Source organism: Oryx dammah, unplaced genomic scaffold (genome assembly GCF_014754425.2).
Source record: "Oryx dammah isolate SB20612 unplaced genomic scaffold, SCBI_Odam_1.1 HiC_scaffold_18, whole genome shotgun sequence".
NCBI lineage: Eukaryota > Metazoa > Chordata > Mammalia > Artiodactyla > Bovidae > Oryx > Oryx dammah.
In genome coordinates this window covers 75,236,331-75,258,002 of record NW_024070202.1, presented here as the reverse complement: position 1 = coordinate 75,258,002, position 21,672 = coordinate 75,236,331, and the positions used below count along the sequence as shown (strand labels likewise).

At 50.5% G+C, this 21,672-nt stretch overlaps 1 protein-coding gene across 4 annotated transcripts in view; it reads right to left on the bottom strand.

Annotated features, from left to right (window-relative positions):
• TNS3 (tensin 3) overlaps positions 1 to 21,672 on the bottom strand; it is a 221,616-nt gene that overhangs the window by 18,188 nt on the left and 181,756 nt on the right. For all 4 annotated transcript variants that reach the window (XM_040259791.1, XM_040259792.1, XM_040259789.1 and 1 more), the window contains 3 exons: positions 4,871 to 5,042; positions 2,872 to 3,473; positions 1,682 to 1,768 (listed from right to left, as the gene is read on the bottom strand). In XM_040259791.1, coding sequence (XP_040115725.1) covers positions 1,682 to 1,768; positions 2,872 to 3,473; positions 4,871 to 5,042 — 861 coding nt within the window. The remainder of the gene's footprint in view (positions 1 to 1,681; positions 1,769 to 2,871; positions 3,474 to 4,870; positions 5,043 to 21,672) is intronic.

Below are 21,672 nucleotides of genomic sequence, written 5' to 3'. Positions count from 1 at the left end.
GGTTGGATCTCTGGGTTGGGAAGATCCCCTGGAGGAGGGCATGGCAACCCATTCCAGTAATCTTCCCTGGAGAATCCCATGGACAGAGGAGCCTGGCGAGCTACAGTCCATGGCGTTGCACAGAGTCGGACATAACTGAGCAACTAAGCACAGCAAGATTAGTCAAATGACAACAATAACTCCTACTGCCTAGCGGATGCCAACAAGGGAGGTTCCCTCCACCCAGAGTCTCTCCCCCATACCCTATGAGGCAGGTTGTTCCATCACTGTCTTGCAGGACCCATCAGGCACACTCCAACCAAGCCTGCCTCTTCATTCAGAGAAGGAGACAGTCCAGCCCAGCCTCCACCCTGGTCTGAAAGACTGAGCCGCTGGAGTAGGATGGTCTGTTTAGAATACTCTAGAACAAGGTCCTCAACAAGCACTCTCAGGGTCTGTTGGGCTGGACGAGACACTGAGCACCAGCGCTAAGGCCCACAGTCAGGGGGGTTCTTGCAACCAGAGCAGGGAGGGGCCGGGAACGGAGCATCTGGCCATGCTAGAGCCTGAAACGTGGTGAGTGCACACAGCACAAAGGCCAATTCTGGGACTCAGAAGCCTCTCGGGCCAAGAGGGCTCCCCCCCACATGACATGACAATGGGTCCATTGAACTCATGGGAAGAAAGGCACATTCTTACCATTTTTATTATCTGCCTAATTGAGTATAAGAATTTCTATGAAAAAGCTGGACGGCGCTGTTTTCCAGGCATTTAACTATTCACATCCAGGCATTTCTGAGGAATTCCCCAGGAGAGCAGTTCTTAGTTTCTTCCCCAAGTTGAGATCCCAGCACAGAGTGGCAGTTCACCATGCGTTTAGCACGCCTGGCCGCCAAACACCCGCCATCCTCTTTCTCAGTCCAGCACCCCCAGCCACCCATCCCAGGGAACCTCCTTCCTGGGCATCCTGACCAGCGTCTGCCAGCCCCCCAGCCAGTTCCATGTCATCCTCTCTGAGAGAGGCCTGGGAGTGATGAGCCCACAGACGGCCGTGTCATCACCTCAGGGAGGGCAAGAGCACCTCGCAGGGACCCCAGGAATTTCTGCTGAAGGAGTGACTGCTGTTTGCATAAGGGCCTGTCCCAGAGGGACCACCACCAATGGCATGCCAGCTTCCTTCTGGGACATCTCTTACATTCATGTTCTAGTAAAAAGTGACATGCAACTTAGCTGCTCAACAGTATTAACAATTTCTCATATTCGCCAGCTGTCTTAAGACTGAATTGCACACCCAGAGTCACTGTGCTGTGTGTGTGAGAGCTGGGCTAAGGCTGCTGGCAGTCTGTCCTTCCTATGTGACACAGGCAGGTATGCCCATTAATAGGAAAGACACTTCTTCCCCCTGACTTCCCCCTGAGGCTGGGACCGGTGACATCTCATCACAATCTGTGGCCACTGCGGGCAACACCGGCCAGACCTTGGCTGGTGGAAGCCACCAGAAATTACACCCCAACACTAGAATGATCATGGTTGGTGCCTTTCCTGGCTGGCTCCCTCCTTAGGAATGATGTTTTCCAATAAAAACTTAAATGTTGCAGCCTTTTCCCTGAAGTGGGTAATGAAGTGCAGACCTTGCTCTAACTCACCCATCCCCACATGATGCCTCCCTCATGCTCCCACCCCAGACACAGGGCCCACGCACCTTGCTCTCTGGAGATGTCCGCCTTGTACCAGAACTTGGATGTGTCCTGAACAAAGTTAACAGACACGTGCTTATCACCTGGATTATCTGCAAAACAAAATTTAAAAACAATAACTATGAAGGGCGTTTTTTTATTGCAACCTGTCACCTCAAAGGGACCTAGAAGTTCAAAGTCCCACCCCATGTGAGAGCGCTCTATTTAACTACAGGGGAGAAGCCTGACACGGAGCAGGGAGTGCCTGTTTGATAACAGAAAACACAACGACAGCAGGACGCCTCCACGATCGGGCACCCCATTTCACCCACGCCTAGTTACAAAAGACAGGAAGCACGCAGAGCAAGGCTGACGTCCCTTACTCCTATCAGTGTCTAATTCTTTCTTGAAACATGAGATAATTAAATTTAAAATGTATTAGTTTAATTTTTTTTTAAATTACTATTACAGAACACTGACTCCAAGTGAAAGGGAAAAAAAATAGAACCACGGTGGATGTCGGTGTTTTCTGCTGTTGAACAAAATCTAACGTGAATAATGCAGAAGTGGGTACGTGCTCAGTCGTGTCTGACCCTGCGACTCTATGGACAATAGTCCGCCAAGTCCTCTGTCCATGGGATTCTCCAGGCAAGGATACTGGAGCAGGTTGCCATTTCCTCTTCCAGGGAATCTTTCCGACTGAGGGATCGAACCCACGTCTCTTATGTTGCCTGCACTGGGAAGACAGTTCTTTACCACTAGGGTCACCTGGCAAGCCCAGGTGAATTAAGAGGCAGCTCTAGATTGGAATTTTCCTTTGGGCTAGGCTGAGATTCCCTAGGGGCTCAGTCAGTAAAGAATCCGCCTGCAATGTGGGACATGTAGGTTTGATCCCTGGGTTGGGAAGATCTCCTAGAGGAAGGCATGGCAACCCATGCCAGTATTTTTGCCTGGAGAATTCCATGGACAGAGGGGCCTGGCAGGCTACAGTCCAAGGGGTCACAAAATCGGACACGATTGAGTAACTAACTTTATGTTTATTGCAGTGAGATAGAAAAGCCCCCTTGAAGGCTATGGATTCTTCTCTCAAGGCGCTCAGCCCAGTAACAGCACTGGTGCTCACTGGGCAGGCCGAGCCATAACCCCAGGGTGCTTCCCTGCCCAAGTGCAGGCTTGAGCACAAGGATGGGCCCCCTACCCATGGAGATGCACCTACCTGGGGAAGGTGCTGCCCCCTCGGCAGCCTTGGAAAAGTCCGGGATGATGTTTGGAAAAGGGATGCTCATGGTACTCCCGCTGTGAGGACTGGAGAAGCCGCTGGAGGATGGCGAGACGGAGCCAAAAGACCGATCTCCCTCTGAGGTCCGCTTCTTCTCTGGAAGGGGCGGCTGCCCAGGCAGAGCCAGTCCCGGGCCCTGCAGGACCGGACTGTGGTGGCCACTGTGTCCAGGCGCCACTGTGAGAAAGCTATGGGACAGGAAGCTGTTGTCGGCAGCCTCAGCTGCTGTCAGTGGATTGCCAGGGGCCTGGCCTGCTCCATGGGAATTGGCCAGCAAGGCCCCAGGGTCCTCCCTGGCAGGGAGCCCACCTCCTGCCATGGAGGCAGTGCTGAAGCTCAGGAAGGCCTGGCTGCTCGGGGGACCCAGAGCTTCCGGCGGTTCCGCCAGGGACAGCTCAGGGCTGTGGAAGGATGTCTGGAGGTCGGCAGGTGGGAAGTGGGGCCGCGCGGGGCCGTCCTTGCCAGGCCGGCTGCCTCCCAGGAGGGTCAGCGTGGACTTGGGGCTGGTCTCCACCCACTGGTGCTCAGCTGAGGCAGGGCTGTTCAAAAGACAAACGGCGAGACAATGACATATCCAGAGAGAATTAGCATTGGTTAATTAGGGGAATTAGTCTAATTAGCCTGGGAATTAGCATTGGTTCCTACGTGACGGGGATGAGAGGAGGGGTACTGAGGTTCCCCTTGCAGCAGCGTGGGGCTCCCCAAACATCAGAACTCAGGCCCTGCTTCTCCAGCCTCCCACCTGACCATTCACCCCAGATGCTCAGTCCACAACCTCGGGGAGGGGAGGCGGCCCTCCCTGCCTCTACAGCCTACGTGCCTCTTCCTTCCCACTCTGACCTGGCAAAGTCCCCTCTTCTATTCAGTTCAAGCTGCAGCTCCACTGCGTCCTGACTTTGAAGCCCTCCCTGCCAGTGTCCCTGTGAGCACAGGGATTAGCGGTGTCCTTCCTCTGGTCCCACCACACAGGCACCACCCATGTATCTGCTTAAACCCCCTCCCCCTGGGTTCCTCTTCCCCATGCCCAACATCCTCACACAGTCGATTTACAGTAAGTGCTTGCAGGACCACCGGCTAATTAAGGATACTAGTAAGAACACAAGAGATTACCATATCAGAAATGGGAAATTCCAACAGTAAGAATACTGGGGGAGGTTCAAGAAGGAGGGGACATAGGTATATCTATGGCTTATTCATGTTGATGTTTGGCAGAAACCAACACAATACTGTAAAGTAATAATCCTTCAATTAAAAATGAATAAGCTTAATTATAAAAAATATTGGAAACTATATTTAGAAACATAGAAGACAAGTAACATGTATATCTCACTAGCAAACACATATTTGCTGTGTGTGTAATGTTAAGTCCTAATACACAATGTGCCCCTTTTGTTGTAGAGAAATGAGGTGGGATTCAGGATGGTAACTGTAGAGCAATGTGCCCACAAGTAAATCACTAAGAAAAGATTCGTACCCTGAGCATGTGAATTTGCACAAGGGCAGTCCTTTGTGAAGCAGAAATAAGACATTTCTCTTTGTCCATGCCCCCCCACACCCCAGGCTTTCCCAAACACTAACACAAATTCCTTTTTCTCCCCTGAGAACAGTGCATCCTGCCTGCCCTCCCCACCCCCAACCTGCAGCCCTGGGCAGGCCCGCTCCTAGCCTGACCACTGCACCCCTTTTTCCAGCCTCAGCTCAGACAATGCCTTCATGGTCCTTAACTGGCTGCTGTTCCTTGAGCACCCCACCTGCTAAAGTGAAGGTGGACAGAGGAGTTTTTATTTTGACTGCATTTTTGAAGACCGATGGCTGTCAGTGCACAAGGCGGCCTGGTGTCGTGTGGAGAACGAGACCCCTGCCCCTCTCTTCCCTCTGTGGTGTTCAGGCTGGGGTCTGTAAGAGCAGCCTGTGTTTGGTTCAGTGACCACCTTACCTCCCTCTCCGCTGGCTGGGGCTGTTCCCGGAAATGGTGCAGGAGGACGTGAATGCCCGCTGGAAGGAGGGCGCCGTGGGCATGTCGGCCCGGAGCATCGTGGGTTTGGGTCCAGCAGGGCTCTCTGACATCCCCACAGAATGACTGAGAATCTCAGGGCAGCCTCGGGGTTCTGGAGCAAGGAAACATGAGCAGACTGTAAGCAGCAGTGCCACTTGCGAAGCTTTCTGCTGCAGAAGGAGGTGACCTGACTCCACCAAGTGCAGCCTCCTCTTTCCCAGCGCATTTCCAAAGGAGAAATAGCTGGCTGGTCCCTGCAGCTGTCAACACATACTCATGAGTATCATCAGTGAGTAAGCTGAGGGCCAGTTACTCTGATACACTTACCGCCCCGATGAGATAAACCATTTCTCACTCTAGAAACGGCAAGGTCTCCATGCAGACCAAAGAAAGTGCAAACCAGTGGCTGTGGGGTGGGTGGGCGCCTGATGAGTCTTATGCTTTCGGCTAACACTTCCCTCCGCTAACAGAGCCCTGCCTGCAGTGTCTTCACCCCCAGGAGGTGCAGAGACCACCTAGCCTGACTCTTGTCAAGGGGGAATGAGAGGCTGAACACCAGGAAACCCTGCCTGACACCTACAAACCCCAGGCAACTTCACATGTTCCACTGACCAGATGTCCACCCTGCTTACAGTCTAGCATCACTACTATTTCTGGGTATTTTTTAAAATATGCAAAATATTTTTTAAAACTAATTTTTGAGAACTAGACAAATCTACCATGGTCAATAAATAATAATAAAATAACACTGTGAGAAATACAAGTTTTCTTGCTCTCTGCCTTAAAACAATGGAGGATTGATCAGAAAATAATAAAGCTGAAAAAATTTCACATTACTCATGTTACTCAGCTCTATCCATCATAGCCCATCCACCTATCTATCCATCCATCCATCCATTCAGCCATCCATTTATCCAACTATCTAACATCTATCTATCAATTTGTCTATAATTTTTGGACACTATAAAATATTTATTTTAAAAAACTGAACAGGCATGCCAGGTAACAAAACAAAAACATAAAAAACAAAACAAAAAATGAAAGAAAAAGAAAAGAAAACACACCCACAGGTAATACAAACATTGGCGTTAAAAGGCACAGATTTTAAATGGGAAGCTGCAGTGGCTTAGTGGTAAAGAATTCACTTGCCAGTGCAAGAGATGCCAGAGACTCAGGTTCAATCCCCGGGTTGGGAAGATCCCCTGGAGGAGGAAATAGCAACCCACTCCAGTATTCTTGCCTAGAGAATCCCATGGACAGAGGAGCCTTGTGGGCTACAGTCCATGAAGTCACTAAGAGTCTGATACGACTGACTAAGCAACCCAGCACCAAACTGAAAATGTTTCAGAAAATATAAGACAAGAGAGAATTTCACCAGAGACCTGGAGTCCATTAAGAATAATCAAACGGAAAACCTAAAACTTAAAAACACCATTAATACAATTAAGCCTTACTTAGGTCAATGACTGTATCAGCAGACTAGAGACAGCAGAAATGATGGCTGGTCCAGAGGAAAATATCCAGCCTGAAGCCATGAGAGGGAAAGAATGGAAAATACAGAGAAGAGGGCATGTGAGATATGAGGAAAAATTCTAACACGTGTAATTGGAGTTTAAGAAGAGGTAGAGAAATTCAAGGAGGCAAAAAATACTGGAAAACATATTTACTGAGAATTTCCCAAAACAGACTAAAGAAATCTAAAGCCACAAGCTAAAAAAAAAAAAAAAATCATGAAATCTAAGCAGGATAAGTAAAAAGACAAGTAACTTATTCACTTAATAGTAAAACTTTGGAAAATCAATGACAAACTTAAACAGAGCACTTGTCCCATTTTGGGAGGAGGGTGGTATCCAAATTCCATGTTAATTCTTTTAAACCTTTAGTAAACTTTTGATTACAGAAAAGTCAAGTGCTACTGTTCTATTGGTACAAAATACACTCTAAGCCCCTGGACGGACGCTGCCTCCTGCACCCAGCTGCAAATGCTCCATGGTCACTCAGAGCTGGGTGTGCTAACGTCAGTGACACACACAGGGCTAGTGTGTCTCCAGCTATGACTCACCTATAAATTCCTAGAGCAGATGCGGTCATCCTATTTATGCTGTCTAACTGCCCCTCATGGCAGCACAACATCCTACAGCAAATGTTCTAAAATAAATGTTCGTTGAGTTAATTAACCAAGAGGATGGTCTCCAAAGCCCATCCTTCAATGTTTTTGATTGAAGTGGGACAGAAAAGCAAAGACGCATGGTGTTTCAGATATTCCTCTGCACCCACACTTCTCTTCCTGATGATAAAGTTACATCTTCAGTTACATCAGCCTGTGTTCATTTTCTACTTCAGAAATGCATTTGCTGAGCACCAGCTAGCTCTTAGCACTCAAATCAGCACTGCATCAAGGAGCATGTGAATTGCAGCCTGTGAGCTCCAGAAAGACCTGCAGGAGGAAATGTTTCTATCTAGAGAGTTCGATTTCTGGAGGAAGTGGTATCTGACAGTGTCTTGGAAGGCTGGTGGGATACTGATAGATCAAAGGGTATGTGTATAACGGTGCACTGGGCACCGTCCAGGGGCTCCATGCCCACAAGGTAAGAGGAGTCTCCACTGTTCACTGCTGGCCCCTCCATTGAACTGGCAGCTGGTGGGAGCTTCAGGTCAGTCATGCTATGAATGAGTTAGCAGAGGTGCAGAGGGAAGAGTACAGGGCGGGAGAAAGGATGCAGATATGGTTCAGGAGACTGGCGAGAAGCGAGAGGATGCTGTGCCCATCAGCCCTACAGTCCCACGTCAAGGAGCAGCACAGATCCAGCACGTCAAGGATCGGAAAAATGGTTTGGGACTTCCCTGGTGGTCCAGTGGTTAAGAATCCACCTGCCAATGCAGGAGACATGGGTTTGATCCCTGGTCTAGGAAGATTCCACAGGCCGTTGGGCAGCCAAGCCTGTGTGCTACAATTACTAAGTTCACATGCCCTAGAGCTAAAGTGCTACAACTAGAGAGTAGCCCCCGCTTGCTGCCAACAGAGAAAGCCCACATGCAGCAGTGAAGACTCAGCTCAGTCAAAAATGGATAAATAAAAAAATTTTTTAAAGAAAAGAAAAACGATTTATCCATTAAGTCTAGCACATCTGCTTCAGGGCTGCTTGAGTATGTCATGGGCCATGAGCAAATGGCGCGAGCATGCACACAGTACTTACTCACAGGGTCGGTTCCTCTGCTACCAAGGTTACTCTTGGTGGCCCCCATGCAGTGACAGGGGCTGCGTGTGAGCGAGTCCAGGGGCCATAGGAATCCTAGCTACCTCAGGAATCCTACACCACCCTCAAGTGGTGCACAGGAGTCCCACCAAAGGAGAAGCCAAAGGAAAATGAGATCCCACTCTGTGCTGTTATCATGCTGCCTGTTCCAGAAAACAAGCACAGTGCTTCCCATGAAAGTGGCTTTGTTCCTAACTCAGCTAGAGCCAGCTCTGGGGCACGTGGCTGGGTTTGGTGCCTTCTGCTCAGATCAGCCCCTGCCAGGGCAACAGGATTTAACCCCTAAGGGGCTGGCCCAGCACCTCAGAATGGAAGTCCCGGCTTCCTGGTCCCCCTGTGTGCTCAGAGATGCAAAAGGGAATACGAGTGGGGCCTCGTGGGAGGTAAGGGCACACCCTTCATTCTCCAAGCAGTGGGGCACTGCCCCCTAGCCCCACTGGGAATCTAAAGACATGAGAAGAGGGGTCCCACATGGCTGGAGGACCCTGAAATCTGAGTTCAAGTACAGATGGAGACACTTGTCGCATGAGTCAAGCCTGCAGGCCCTTCTGCAAGAATCTGCCTCATTTCTCAAAGTGCGCATGCACCGAGAGCAGGAAGGATGTGTCCTGACTGGTTTTTGTTCAACTTGCACATTTGCCATTCACAGTTGAACAATATGTGAAATTTCTGAAAGGAGAACCGTCCATGGGCGCTGCTGCCTATTGGGGACTCGGGGTCAGGGCTCTATATTCTCAGCTCTGGACCCAGAAGGAGGCTCAGGGGTGCAGTGACAGCCATGGGGGCAGATGAGAGCTTCGAGATGAGGGCAGAGAAGCAGGCATTGGTCCCAGCTGCCTCTTCTCCACTCTGGACACCACAGACAGCAGGCCCGTTTGTCCTAAACCAACTACATGAGGGGCTCTAAGACAGCGAGACTTCCAGGGCCACAGCTTCCCTTAGGGCGTGTCCACAGGTGCGGGGGAACTAAGGCCTATACGGACACTGCTGGACACCCCCTGCACGTCGGATCTCTGGTGCCCAGGTTTATCTGGGCGCTTTTTGGTCATCCTCCTGGCAAAGCTGCGGGTCTGTTCCTTCTCACCATATTCCCTCATTTTCTCTTCCCTACTGACACCCAAAGGAGCGCACACAATGCCTTCAGTGTTTGGAAATCAACCCCCTCACTTCCTGGTTTTCTCTGAGCAGATGGTCCTGGGCTGAGGGCTGAGAGGAGGCCGCCTGCCTCTCCCTCTGGGCTCCCAGGATGTCCGGTGTCCTCTCCCCTCGGCTTCCCCTTCCTGCACTTCCTTTACCCAGAACAGGGTGAGAGGGGGTCACAGGCTCTTTCCCAAAAGGTCTATTTTTATGCTCTCATTCAGGCCACGGCAGGAGGTTCTGTGGGAAGCTGGGGAACATTTGCTCTCCGGTCACCATTATTTACATCACATGGTGTAAGTTAACAAGAAGAAAGGGGACCTGCGCTGCTCTCAGCTCCCTGTCCTCCAGAGCCTGGTGCCGCCTGACCCAGAAGCTGAGGCCTTCACAGGAGGGAATGGCCAGGCATAAAAGGTAAAGAGGGGCCCAAACAGCAAGGCTCATCCCTGTACAACTGTTCTCTCGGATGCAGGTACCACTACTGACTAACGCATGTAACATTACAGAAAAGAAAATCAACATTTCCTGTCTTCCTAGTTACATTAAAGAAAATCATAAACTGTATAAAACATTATTCACTCAGATATTATTTACTCCTAATAAGTATAAATTGCCATTACATCTTTCATATGAACTTTAATACCTGTCTTTCATATCTATAATCTATTTATCTCCATCCCCCTGTCCCTCCTTCCTGGGATGATGTAGTTAATCAGGAAGTGCCCTTCCCTAACATTTGAGAGTTCTGCAAAACGAAACAGTAACAAATCCTTCTTTTCTTTCCCTCTACCTCTGGGTTTGAAACTGGGGCTGCCAGGGAAAGAGAGCAGAGACCCCCAAGTTCCAGTCTGGGTTCTGCCATGAGTCATAGGCCACTGAATATACTCTCAACCTCTGGGACCTCAGGTTCCTCATCCACAGAATTCCATCAATTAGGATCAAAGAGGATGGTTTCTAGGGTCTCTTTAGCTCTAGATTTACTTCTCCATTGTTTCTTTTCCTTCTGCTTCTGTTTCCCTCTGTAAACTGGTGGTTTCCATCCGTGGTGATTTGCTCAGTCCCAGGTGGCTCAGTGGTAAAGAACCTGCCTGCCAATGCAGGAGACATGGGTTCCATCCCTGGGTTGGGAAGATCCCTTGGAGGAGGAAATGGTAACCCAGTCCAGTATTCCTGCCTGGAGAATTCTATGGATAGAGGAGCCTGGTGGGCTACAGTCTACGTGGTCACAAAGAGTAGGACCCAACTAAGCATACATGCCCTTTTTCATGTTTCCAGTCTCAGCTCTTGACTTTTGCTTTATGGTTACCATAAGGTTTACAGAAAACATTTCATAGGTAAAATAGTCCTTTTTCTGTTGTCTAGCTCTAAACTTAAAATATTATTTTTAAATGCAAGATTGTATGGGAAGTTCAATAGTAGTAACTTCTAAAGGGAGCCCTTATCTTGTAGTTTTTCTTTTATCTTTGTCTATGAACAACAGACCATTTATTTAACCAGTCTTCATGAGAGCAAGGGAAAGATGAGCAGACAGCCAGATATAATGACAATCAAACAGAGAAAAACCCCGGAAGACTAAAAACACAACGCTGCATAGAAGATTTTTCTTTTTTTGTCAAAAATCAAAGTCTTGCACCTCTAGCCTCATAAATACACTACAAACACAGAAGGAAGTGATCAACAGCCCCAAAATGGATAAACACATACTTTCTAGATCTTGAGTTTTTTTCTTTTGTAAATCTTTATGTCAGAATCACATCATATGCATGTGTTCTATGGGTTAAGGTCACCATTTCCAGTAAGTACTAGGAGTGCTCTCCCAAGAACGAAATGTCTTTCTTCTAGAAGCATCAACATTCTCATGCTTCCAACAGAGCTGAAGTGCCCCAACCACTACTGCAGTCATGGCCCCTGTCTATTAACAGATGGGAGAGCCTTCCACGAAGATCCCATCCAAACTGGAATTATTCCCACAGTTTTCCTTCTACTCAATAACACAGAAGAATCAGAAAATGCAGATAAAAGAGCTCATTACAATTGGGATCTTGTTTCTTCTTATTCTTTGAAGATGTCGTGTTTCTATTCAGATGTTTTGAGTCAAACATGCTGGAAAGAAAACACATTTGCCTCTATTCTATTGGTGCTGTGCAGGGAATTCTAATGTGGCAACGTTGGAAACTGTTTTTGCTTCACAATGACTCTTTCCAAGCAGTTTCTACTCTGATGATGCACTAAGCGAGGCCAGTTTCTCAAGTGACTAACCAGGACTCTTAGCAACCTGTAAAGAATGAGCATCTTTCCAAAAATGGGCTTTGCAGTAAGCTCTCAGGAAACAAACTCCCTCCTTCCTGCTAGACTTTAACAGCACTGGGGCTGGAAGTCCTGGGGATACCAGAGACCCCAACTCCCAGAGCCCGAGGGAGTTTCCACAATAACTGAGAAATGAAGAATGAGGCTTCATGACACCAAACTGAGGCCAGAACTGCTCTCCGAGACTCACTTATATTTCCATTAAAAAAAAGTACCGAGGTGAAACAGACATAACATGGTTTACCGGTTCTAAGTGCGAAGTTCACAGGCGTTAGGCGCAACCCACATGTTGTGCCGCCAGCACCACTGCCCATCTCCAGAACTTGTCATCCTGCTAAACTGAAACTCTGTCCCCATTAAACACTGCCTCTGCATCCCCCCCCCCCCTAACCTGGCACCTGCCTTTGTACTTTCTGTCTCTATAAATCTGACTTCTCTAAGTACTTCACGTAAGTGGAATCACACAGTGTGTATACCTTTGTGTCTGGCTGTATCTTAAAGGTGCATCTGTTAAAAAAAAAAAAAAGTGCATCCATGTGGTAGCATGTGTAAGAATTTCCTTTCTTTTCAAGGCTGAATAACATTCCATTGTATGGATGAATCATGATATGTTTATCCTTTGCCAGTGGAGGGACACTGGGTTGCTCCCACCTTTTGGCTCCTGTGAATAATCACACATCCTCCTTTCTTGTACTCACGTTTGAGTTGGGACTGGATACTTGCAACAGAAGGCAGCCTCAGTGATACAAGATCCTTGCCTCACAGCTACTTCCAGTGGTTTAGGAATTTACTTGCCAATGCAAGGAACACAGATTGAATCCCTGGTCCGGGAAAATTCCACATGTTGTGGGGCAACTAAGCCCATGTACCACAGCTACTGAGCCCACACACCCTAAAGCCCATGCTCCCCAACAAGAGAAGCCTTCAACGAGGAAACCCGCACGCCAGAACTAGAGAGTAGTCCTCGCTAGCCACAACTAGAGAAAGCCAGGGTGCAACAACAAAGATCCAGCACAGTCAAAAATTTAAAAAATAAATAAATAAATAAGATTTTATAAAATAAAATTTAAAAAGCTACTTCCAATCCAGCAGGAATCCAGGTAGACAAGAATGTTTACAGCAGCTGTCAGGCTATGGGGAGAAATGGCGCCAGAGGGAAGAAAAGAGGCATTGAAACAGGGAAGCTTTCCTTGAACTGAGCCAAAAAAAAAAATCCAGAGAAAATGTTTCCAAGCAGAGGGAGAATCTGTATAACTCACTTGCAGAGGAAGAGGGTGGTGAGGATGACAGAGAGGGAGTCACCCTAACAAGCCACTAGATTGACCCAGAAACAGGTAAGCTGTCAGCAGAAGGCAGAGATGAGGCCCCATCTATGTTGGTGAAGATGCTGCACCCATGACTCCCTGTTGGGTTAGAAGTCTTAGATTCTCAGAAAAACTGCTTCCTTCCTTCAGGCAGAAGCCCCAGGGGCTCTGGCCCTCCTGTGGAAACAAGATGTGGCATTCACGCAAAGGTCTTCCCCGGTGACTCAGTCGGGAAAAGAATCTGCCTGCAATGCAGGAGACCACCTCCCATGCAGGAGACCTAGGTTTGATACCTGGGTTGGGAAGATCCACTGGAGAAGGAAATGGCAACCCACTCCAGTATTCTTGCCTGGGAAATCTCATGGACAGAGGAGCCTGGTGGGCTACAGTCCATGAGGTTCCAAGAGTCAGACACAACTTAGAAACTAAACCATCACCATTCATGCTAAAGTGTCCTGGACCTTCTCCGGAAAGAGCCATCAGCCTGGTGAAGACTGCTGGCATAGGAGCCCTGAGGTGCCTTCATCTGCCGTTAGAGCATCCTCTCATCAGGACTGCACCATGGAGATTCAAAACCATATTCCAAATGAGGGCCAGGGCTTAAAACCCTCCTGTGGAGTCAGAGAGTGTCTGGTTGTGACCAGCAAGCCCTATTTCCTGTGTAGGATTTAAGGACACAACTCTAAGATATCCTCATAGGAACTTTACCTCTCAAAACCCCTGCAGGACCTGGGACCCACAGTGGTTAAACACCACGCCCACAGAGTAACTGGGGTCCGAGGCAGCCGATTTCTCCCCAAATTTCAGAAGCCCGAAGTCTGCTGTTTTCCAGAGATTATCACTGCTCAGGGTCTAAAACCAGGACTTGAATCAGGCAGCCGTATCTCACCTGGTCCTTCTAAATCACCCTGGTGACAAACCGAGCGCAGCAACCATGAACCCTCATTAGGTCGCACCAGCCCGGGCAAAAGTCCTGAGTGAACACAGGTGGCTCACTGCAGTGCCAGGTGCTGCGGCATAATTTAAGTTGGAGTTTCACCATGTGAGCAGAAAAAGCAAGCTTTCTTCATAAATTATCAACACACTACCAATAATTATTACCTGTGTGGTACCTAACAGGCTTCCTTGGCCCTCAAAACAAACCCTGGGAGTATGAAGTCCTGGGCAGACCCAGGAAGCCAAGGCCCAGGGTCTGCTCTCACTTACTCCAGGAACACAGAGTTTCCTCTTTCTGTGGTACAGAGAAAAGGATGGCAATCTGACAATCCATTTGCCTTGGGTTACATGTGAGAGACCATCTCTCAATCCCAGGGTGGGCCGGGTGTCTGCCCACAAGGACAAGGGTGTCTCCTAGAGGTGACAGCTTGAGGAGTGGGTACACAGGGACCAGGGGGACTCCATGGCCTGGTGAAATTGGGTCCGTGCTGCCCCTGACTCTGCAGGAATGTGAATTGATGGTGCCCCTTCCAAAGGGCTGGGGCATGCTCTGGGGAGGTGATCACCAGGGGTCTCAGTCTCCCCAGCAGATGACCTTGGAGCCACTCCCACTTCCTGCTCAGGAGATTTCTGAGGCTATGGCCTTGGGATTGAGCCTCCCCTTCTTCCCTCTCAGCGGTGAGGTGGCAACAGGTATTCTGTTTTTATCTTTTTATTACAAAACTGCCCACGTGCTACCTTAACCCCATCTACTCTAGGAAACAGGACTCTGTCTCAAGCTAATGCTTCACATTCTACCCAAGGATTTGATTGTTGGAAGGCCTTCTACTAAATCCCTCTTCCTCACTAACTTTGTTATGTATCTCTTGTCCTTTCGCTGGATATTTCAGGCTCCTGTGCATCCCTTCTGCAACCCACCAGTGAAGTGCCTACCACGGGTCTTGTGCCTGCTCCACCTTGGTGCCCACAGTTACCCAGCACATGGGAGGTGTTTGTGCAGTGAGTGTTTACTGAATTAGCAGTGCTGAAATTAATAATGTTGGGAACTTGTGGTTCTGGCCAAGACGGAGTAGCCCCACTTCTCTCTGGTCCTTGTGTTTACAACTACAGTCCCATACATCACACAACCACTCATACAGGGAACTCTGACAGATGGAAAGAAGGACTCGAACGCTTTGGGGCAGGGGGTGGGGATGGGGTGGGCAGGGTAGGGGGTGTGGAGGGGAGGGGAGGAAGGACACCATCCAGGCTGAGTTTCCTGACTTCCTTATTGCCTCAGGTAGATCCCAGAACTATCAGCAAAAACAGCTCCAGAAAAGCCTGCTCATCTAACCAAAGAAGCAAAACTGATCAAAGGAAAATGAGTGGACTAATAGTAGAAAATCTTTCCCAAAACACCAGCCAGCCCTGTTCCTACCCAACACCCACAGGACTCCACCCCTACCACGGATTTAGCAAGGCCCAGTGGAAAGCTGACCTTCCATATCAACCCCACCTCACAGGAGGAGGAAGCCGGACTTCCCCACCAGGGTGGAGGTCAATTGGGTGCAGGGTGAGCCAGCCTTCTCCCCGACCCAGCCTCAGGCCCCGGTGCAGAGGTTAGAGCAGAGCAGGAGAGCCACACTAGCTCCTCCCCCGAGTGAGCAAGATCTTTAGAAAGTGCATCCACGCAGCCTTGGAACTGCACTCAGGTAGGAGCAGTGCCTCAAGACCAGCTGAGACAGAACTGATAGCTCACAACATAATATCAAGAAAGTCCAGGATAAATCCTAAAACCCACTCATCACACCAAGAACTAGAAAGCAAACAGGCAGTGGAACCTACAGGACAGTCAGAAAACTATGGGAGTGCCTCGGAGCGTCTGCTCTGAGGCAGGGGGATAGCTGGGTGACATCAGGTCTGTTCCCACCCACAGACACACCAGGCGGGGACCCTGAGACCCATACCATCTGGGATCAAATCTTGTCCTAGGGGAGACTTTGCTCTGTCATCTTCTCAGAGCTGTTGAGGAGTCCCATGGCATTCTAGAAGCTTCTCTGTGTGCACTCAAGTCACCCAGGAAAGCTAGCAGTCCCATGCGTGCCTGGGTCCGCCACCCAGCTGAATCCTAATCCCCAGTCCCTATCCTAACCCCAGTCCCTCCAACTCATTCTGTTGTTTCTCATTCCGAGTTTATAAGATCCTACCTGGATTTCATTTATTTACCTGGAGTGGCTGGTCTCCACCCACGTTTTCCACTACGTGCCCGCCCTGAGGCTAATAAGCACTATCAGATATCAGAGGATGCTTTCTCAGGCCAAAAGTCTCCTGGTGTTTAGTGGGAGGACTAGAAGCTGAACTGGCTCCCCGAGTTCTCTGTCCAGTGTCCTCAAATCTACAGGATAAAGTGGGTGGTGGCACTGAAGGAGGGGACAGGAGCGCAGTCTCTGAAAGGGAGTCTTCTGGACCCCAGCTCCTCTGTAAACTATGATCCTGTTACCTTTAAGTCACAAGAGAATGCCTGGAGTAAAGGCTGTCAAGGGGAGCCTTCTGTAGAGTGACTGGGACTCAGAACCAACTCTGGACACGCCACTGATGGCTGCGGTCAGACCAGCTTCCAGGGCACTTAACAACACCTTTCAGTCACACACACAAAACCACCATCACCACCCAATCTAGCTGATTCCAACTCACCTGACCTAAGCAGTGTTATGCCTTTGGACGTTATTTTATTGCTTTCTTAAAATATAGGAAGGGGAAACTGAAGGGTAGGAGAGAGAAAAGACAAAGTAGGCAACAGTCAGGACTGTCAATTAACAGTTTGTAATGTGTAAACTGCTTGCCTAGAACTTACGCAGATCATCAAACCCAAGTCCCACTTTATGCTTTCAGAGCAATGCTGTGGCTACAGGCGCAGATCTGAATGTTCACGACTTCTCACAAAGATCTTTTAAAATCCTGATGATTTCACACACAACAGCTTTTCAGAAATCAGAATAATAGCTGCTTTTTGCTGGGTGCCTACTACTACAGGCCAGGCACTGTGCTAAGCCATATACAGCCAATTTATCCTCAGAAAAAGGTTTCCATGTGTAGACTTATTAGCCTTACGGATGAGAAGAGAGATGCTGAACGGTGAGGTTAAGGAACTTTTTCAAAGGCAGTAACCTCATCTCTGTGACTAGGAAGCTATGTTCTTTCCACAAGACTCCTTTGCACCCCACGAGGAAGATCTCAAAGTCAGCAGCCTTAATGTAACAGAATAACCCTACCCTATAGTATCTGCCTCTTTCCTCCAAATACAGCATAACACTATCTCAGAGAGCCTGCTGTGTGAGTTCCCCTCATGTGGGGAAGCTCAGGGTCTCTGGGAGTCGCCTGCAGCCCTAGGACCTTGATTCCCACTTAGAAAGAACGTCCATAGGAGGCCCCACCTGAGGCTGGCTCCCCAGATCCTACCAGTCACCATCACCAACAGAAGGAGAGAAAGACCTCACTGTCCTGATATAAATGGACCAAAACACTCTTAAATTTACCTTTGGAGTTAGAAAAATATTTCCATCCTAACCAAATAAGTTCTGATATATTGTCATACATATGGAATTCATGGAAACCTACTATAGTGTATATACTGTATTAAAATGACGTCTCTGTCATTTTCTGTTCAAATGTCTCTATTTGAATGACATTATCATCCATTCAATTGCGGGAAATCCTCCCAGTCCTCAAAGAAAGAACACACAAGACTTTCAGGCTGGCAAGAGTGAGAAGGAGGACCACTCACTGACCTGGGCTTGCCTTTCTTAGAGGGAGTGTTTCTCTCTCCTCTTGATCACCCCCATCCTTCCAGCTAATATACACACACAGAGCTGTGTCAGGCCAGGGTCAGGACACAGAACAGTAAGGGGTCCTCAGGCACAGATGCCTCAGGGTGGCCCCTCGATTCAAGTATGTCCCGTGCCTATGTTGCCCTCAGAGCCTGTACTCACGGTGCTACCTGGCTCACCTCGGAGGTTCCAGAGGTAAGACACAGGGAAGGACCCAGACACTCTACCCTCCAGAAGCTCTGCTAATATTGCAGACAGGTTATTTCAGTGACTGTGTCTTGTTTTACAGTCTTGGACTCTAAAATCTTCCCTCTGATTGCTCCAACAGTGGGCAAGACAGTAAAACTCATTGTGAAAGCCCAACTTTGCTCCCCAGGCGGGCTGTCTGCATTCCGTAAAAGCACTGCTTCTCCTAAGAAACAGGAACACCTGGGTGCAGCCTGGGGGCCCTCTGCCCTCGGGGCAGCCCGAGATCCCTCAGGGGCAATGGGGGTGGAGGACAGCCCTGGAACTGGGCAGGCGGGCTTTCTCGGTTGCAGCAAAAGAATGTGCTGTGCTGGGAAGCAGCCCCGGCTCCTCCGGAAAGCCACACATCTGTAAACCAGGCTTTCCTCTGCCCCAGTGAGTCTCGGCAAAGACAAAGCATGGCTTTCTTCTAGAAGGAGGAGCCTTTCAAGCTCTGGGGCTGGGGCATTTTGTCCCATAGCCTTTGGACCTGAGGGCTGTCCTCAAGTGACAGGGGACTCTGGGAAGAGTCACCCTCCTCCTCAGTCCTGACTTTCCTGCCCTTCCTGGCCCTGGGAATTGGCATCCCACCTCCTCCCACTTCCATGCCTCCCCTCCCCCACTGCCCCAGAGCTCAGGTTTCAGCATCAGCGGAGACGTGGCCAGAGGCTGCAGAGAGCAGGGACTGGGCGCGGCACTTACCTGGGCACCTCGGGGCGCCGGTCAGTCCACAGACAGCCAGGGAGGTCGGGGGGCCAGGCGAAGGCGCTCCCAGGACTGGCCCCAGTGGAGTCCCCCACCCACCGGGGCAGGGCGACTCTGGGTTCCGGTGTCCCGGGGGAGTCGGGGCGGGACGCGGGGCGGCCACCTCTGAGGAGGCCCATTCAGAGGGCGGCAGGGAGAGCTCGTCCGAGGAAAGAATCCGGGCTTGCTGGGCGGCCGCTGGCTCTGTCGGGCGGCCTGCCCATTCAATGCCTCAGACAGCAGTGGCCCCGCCTCGCTCCACTGCGTGGTTTGCTTCCTTTTCATTTCTTTCCCCTTTTTTTTCCCTTTCCCTCTCTTTAATCTCTTGCAAACTCCCCGCTGAAACCCTCCACAGCTTAGCTGCAGCCCCAGAGTCAGTGCTATTCAAGGGACAAGCTACTAGTGCACGTGTGGCTGGTGACCCTGGGGAGACAGACACCCCAAACTGCACCCCCAATGGCAGCCTCCTGTCCACAACTGAGCCTCAAGAGTCACCTCCCCCAAAGGCAGATGGGCTTCCCTGGGATCTGATGCTCACAAAGGAGAAGCTTCTGGAAACCACTGGAGTCCCTGGTCAGCTTTGCACCCCACCCGCCAGCCAGGCTCCACACCCCAGTCCCTTCCCCCTAGGTGGGGCCATTGCCTCTCATCCGCCCCAGTCACCAGCCCTAAGACCTTCACTACATTCCCTGCCCAAGGTAGCCTGGGGGACCGTCCTCTCATTTTCTTCCTAGCCGCAGTCACCCTCACACCCTACCACACCCAGTCTGCAGAGTCTCATTTCCAACCACTTAGCCTGTTTCACCTGGCTGGTAGCTGAGTCCACCAACAGGCTGTTGGTGGACCTAAACACATTCTATCCCTTTCTTCCCTCTTCTCTGCTCAAGTTCTGCCCTCTTGCTGAAAGGCCTACTACTCAGTAATCTGGTGAACTCCTATATACTCTTCAAAGCCCATTTCAAGTGCCCCCCACCCTGTTACAAGACTTGGGACATTATCCCCCTCAGTCAGGTAAGTTCACGCTCCATATCTCAAGGCCTGAGATCTAACAGTAACAAGTCCATATAGCACGGTAGAGAGGCTCTGTCCCGTGTATGGCCTTTGAGACTGAAGCTCCAGGCGGCAGATACCTGCCTGACCAGGTTTATATCCACCAAGCACAGAGGGGAGTGGGCACTCACGCCTTGCCTCTCCTCTGCCTTTCAGATCCGGCATGATCCAATTCATCTGTTAAAGCCTAGTGCTGATGCCACTTACCCTAAAGTCCTCCCTGAGACAGAAGGTCCCATATCACTCCTGGGAGGCCCCTTTCTTGCTGGTGGGCCGGCACTGGCACTGCCTTCAGCACATCACAATGGGACGAGGTGCCTGCACATGCAAGCAGGCTTCCAGAACACGCTCCAACCACCCTGGGCTGAGTCACACCTGCCCAGCTCCGGCATGAACATGACCCACTCATCATCCTGGTGAAAGTTGACAGGTACACACCTCTCATCAGGAGAGACAGGTACACCTGTGAGCCTTGGGTCACCTCCCTGAGTTACAGGTCGAGAAGATCCCCAGGACCCTCCGCCCCAAGGTCTGAGCAGGGTACTTCCTCTGGCTTGTTTATGTGCCTGCAGGGCAGCAGCTCCTGCCCAGGATCTGTAGGAAATGCCTGAGCACAGCCCAGGCCAGGCCCAGCCAGCGGATGGACGGGCCTTTCCCGTGGCCCACAGCTCCCTGGACAGAGAGGAAGGCGGCCGTCCGGCAGTCAGGCCCAGGAAGGGCAGCGATGCAATGGCACTCCCCAGGGTGGGTCCTTCCCTTGGGGCCAGCTGACCCTGTGGGCCTGGTAAGTCTGGGGCAGTCCACGGGCTGGGTGGAGGGGAAGGATGCTGTGTCTGCGCTGCTGCGTCTGTGACCGGGACAACTCGGGTGGGGGTCTAGGACACTTTATAACCTTCCGGAGATCTGTCTGTCCTTTTCCTTTCTCTCTTCTGCTTAGCTGGGGCAACGGGGACTAAGGTGATATGGCTGTGCTGCAAGTGGCAGCGATTCTGATGCCCAGTCACACTCAGAAAACTTATCCTCTGTAACTGTGCTGTTCCCACCCAGCGCCTAGGATCTGGCTCAGTGTGAGGTGGGGTACCCATGGCTGCTCACACCCACATGGTCACCCACTTACCCCCAGCGGAATCATGGATCAAGGGCACACAAAGACTGTCCACCATTGGCAATACCAATCCTCCCCTGCACACATCAGGCTAGCCACCATGCTGCCAGCCCCCGCCGCCTCCCTCCACACTCCTAGCAGCAAACTGCATGCCTGGCTCCCTTTAAGTAAAAGGTGCCTCTCCCCTACTCACTCACTTATTTACTAACTTATTAGAAAACAACACATAACACAAAACCAGAACCTTCTCTACGTCAGATGCCGGGATGTACCGATGAGTGAAACATAGGCAGATAATGGTTTGGAAGCTACAGAGGGAGAAGGACATAACCCCAATCCTGGCTCCTGTTTCCTGCAGGCTGGCCCCCAACCCTGCTCACCCCACTGGGAACCACATTCCAGGGAAGATGAGAGCTGGGCAGGCTGTTCTGGAGACAGCGGGGACCCCCTTCACCCTGATGAGGAGGTGAGAGCCAGGCGGGCTGATGCAGGGACAGTGGGGCTCTCCTTCACCTGATGAGGCGAGGCTGGCTGTCCCTCCGACACACTGCACGGTCACAGCCACATCAGGAGAGGTGACTGTGGAACTGTGAAACGTCGCTGTGGGCGTGGGGTCAGCAACTGTGAGGCTGGAGGGTGAGGCCTGAGCTGCCGTGAGATGAGCACGGCGGAGGGCCGAGAGAGGCAACACGAGTTTTTCTTCCAGAGGAAGACTCAGAAAGGCTTAGCTGTCTGGAATGTAAGAGAGGGCAGAGAACTGTGAGGGGAGGCAAGGGTGCCAATCTGGTGGTTAAGGCACCTGAACGAGCACAGGGGAGGGTCCCCCCAGCAGCCCCGTCTCACGCCTCCAGCAGAGCATGTGCCGTCTGAA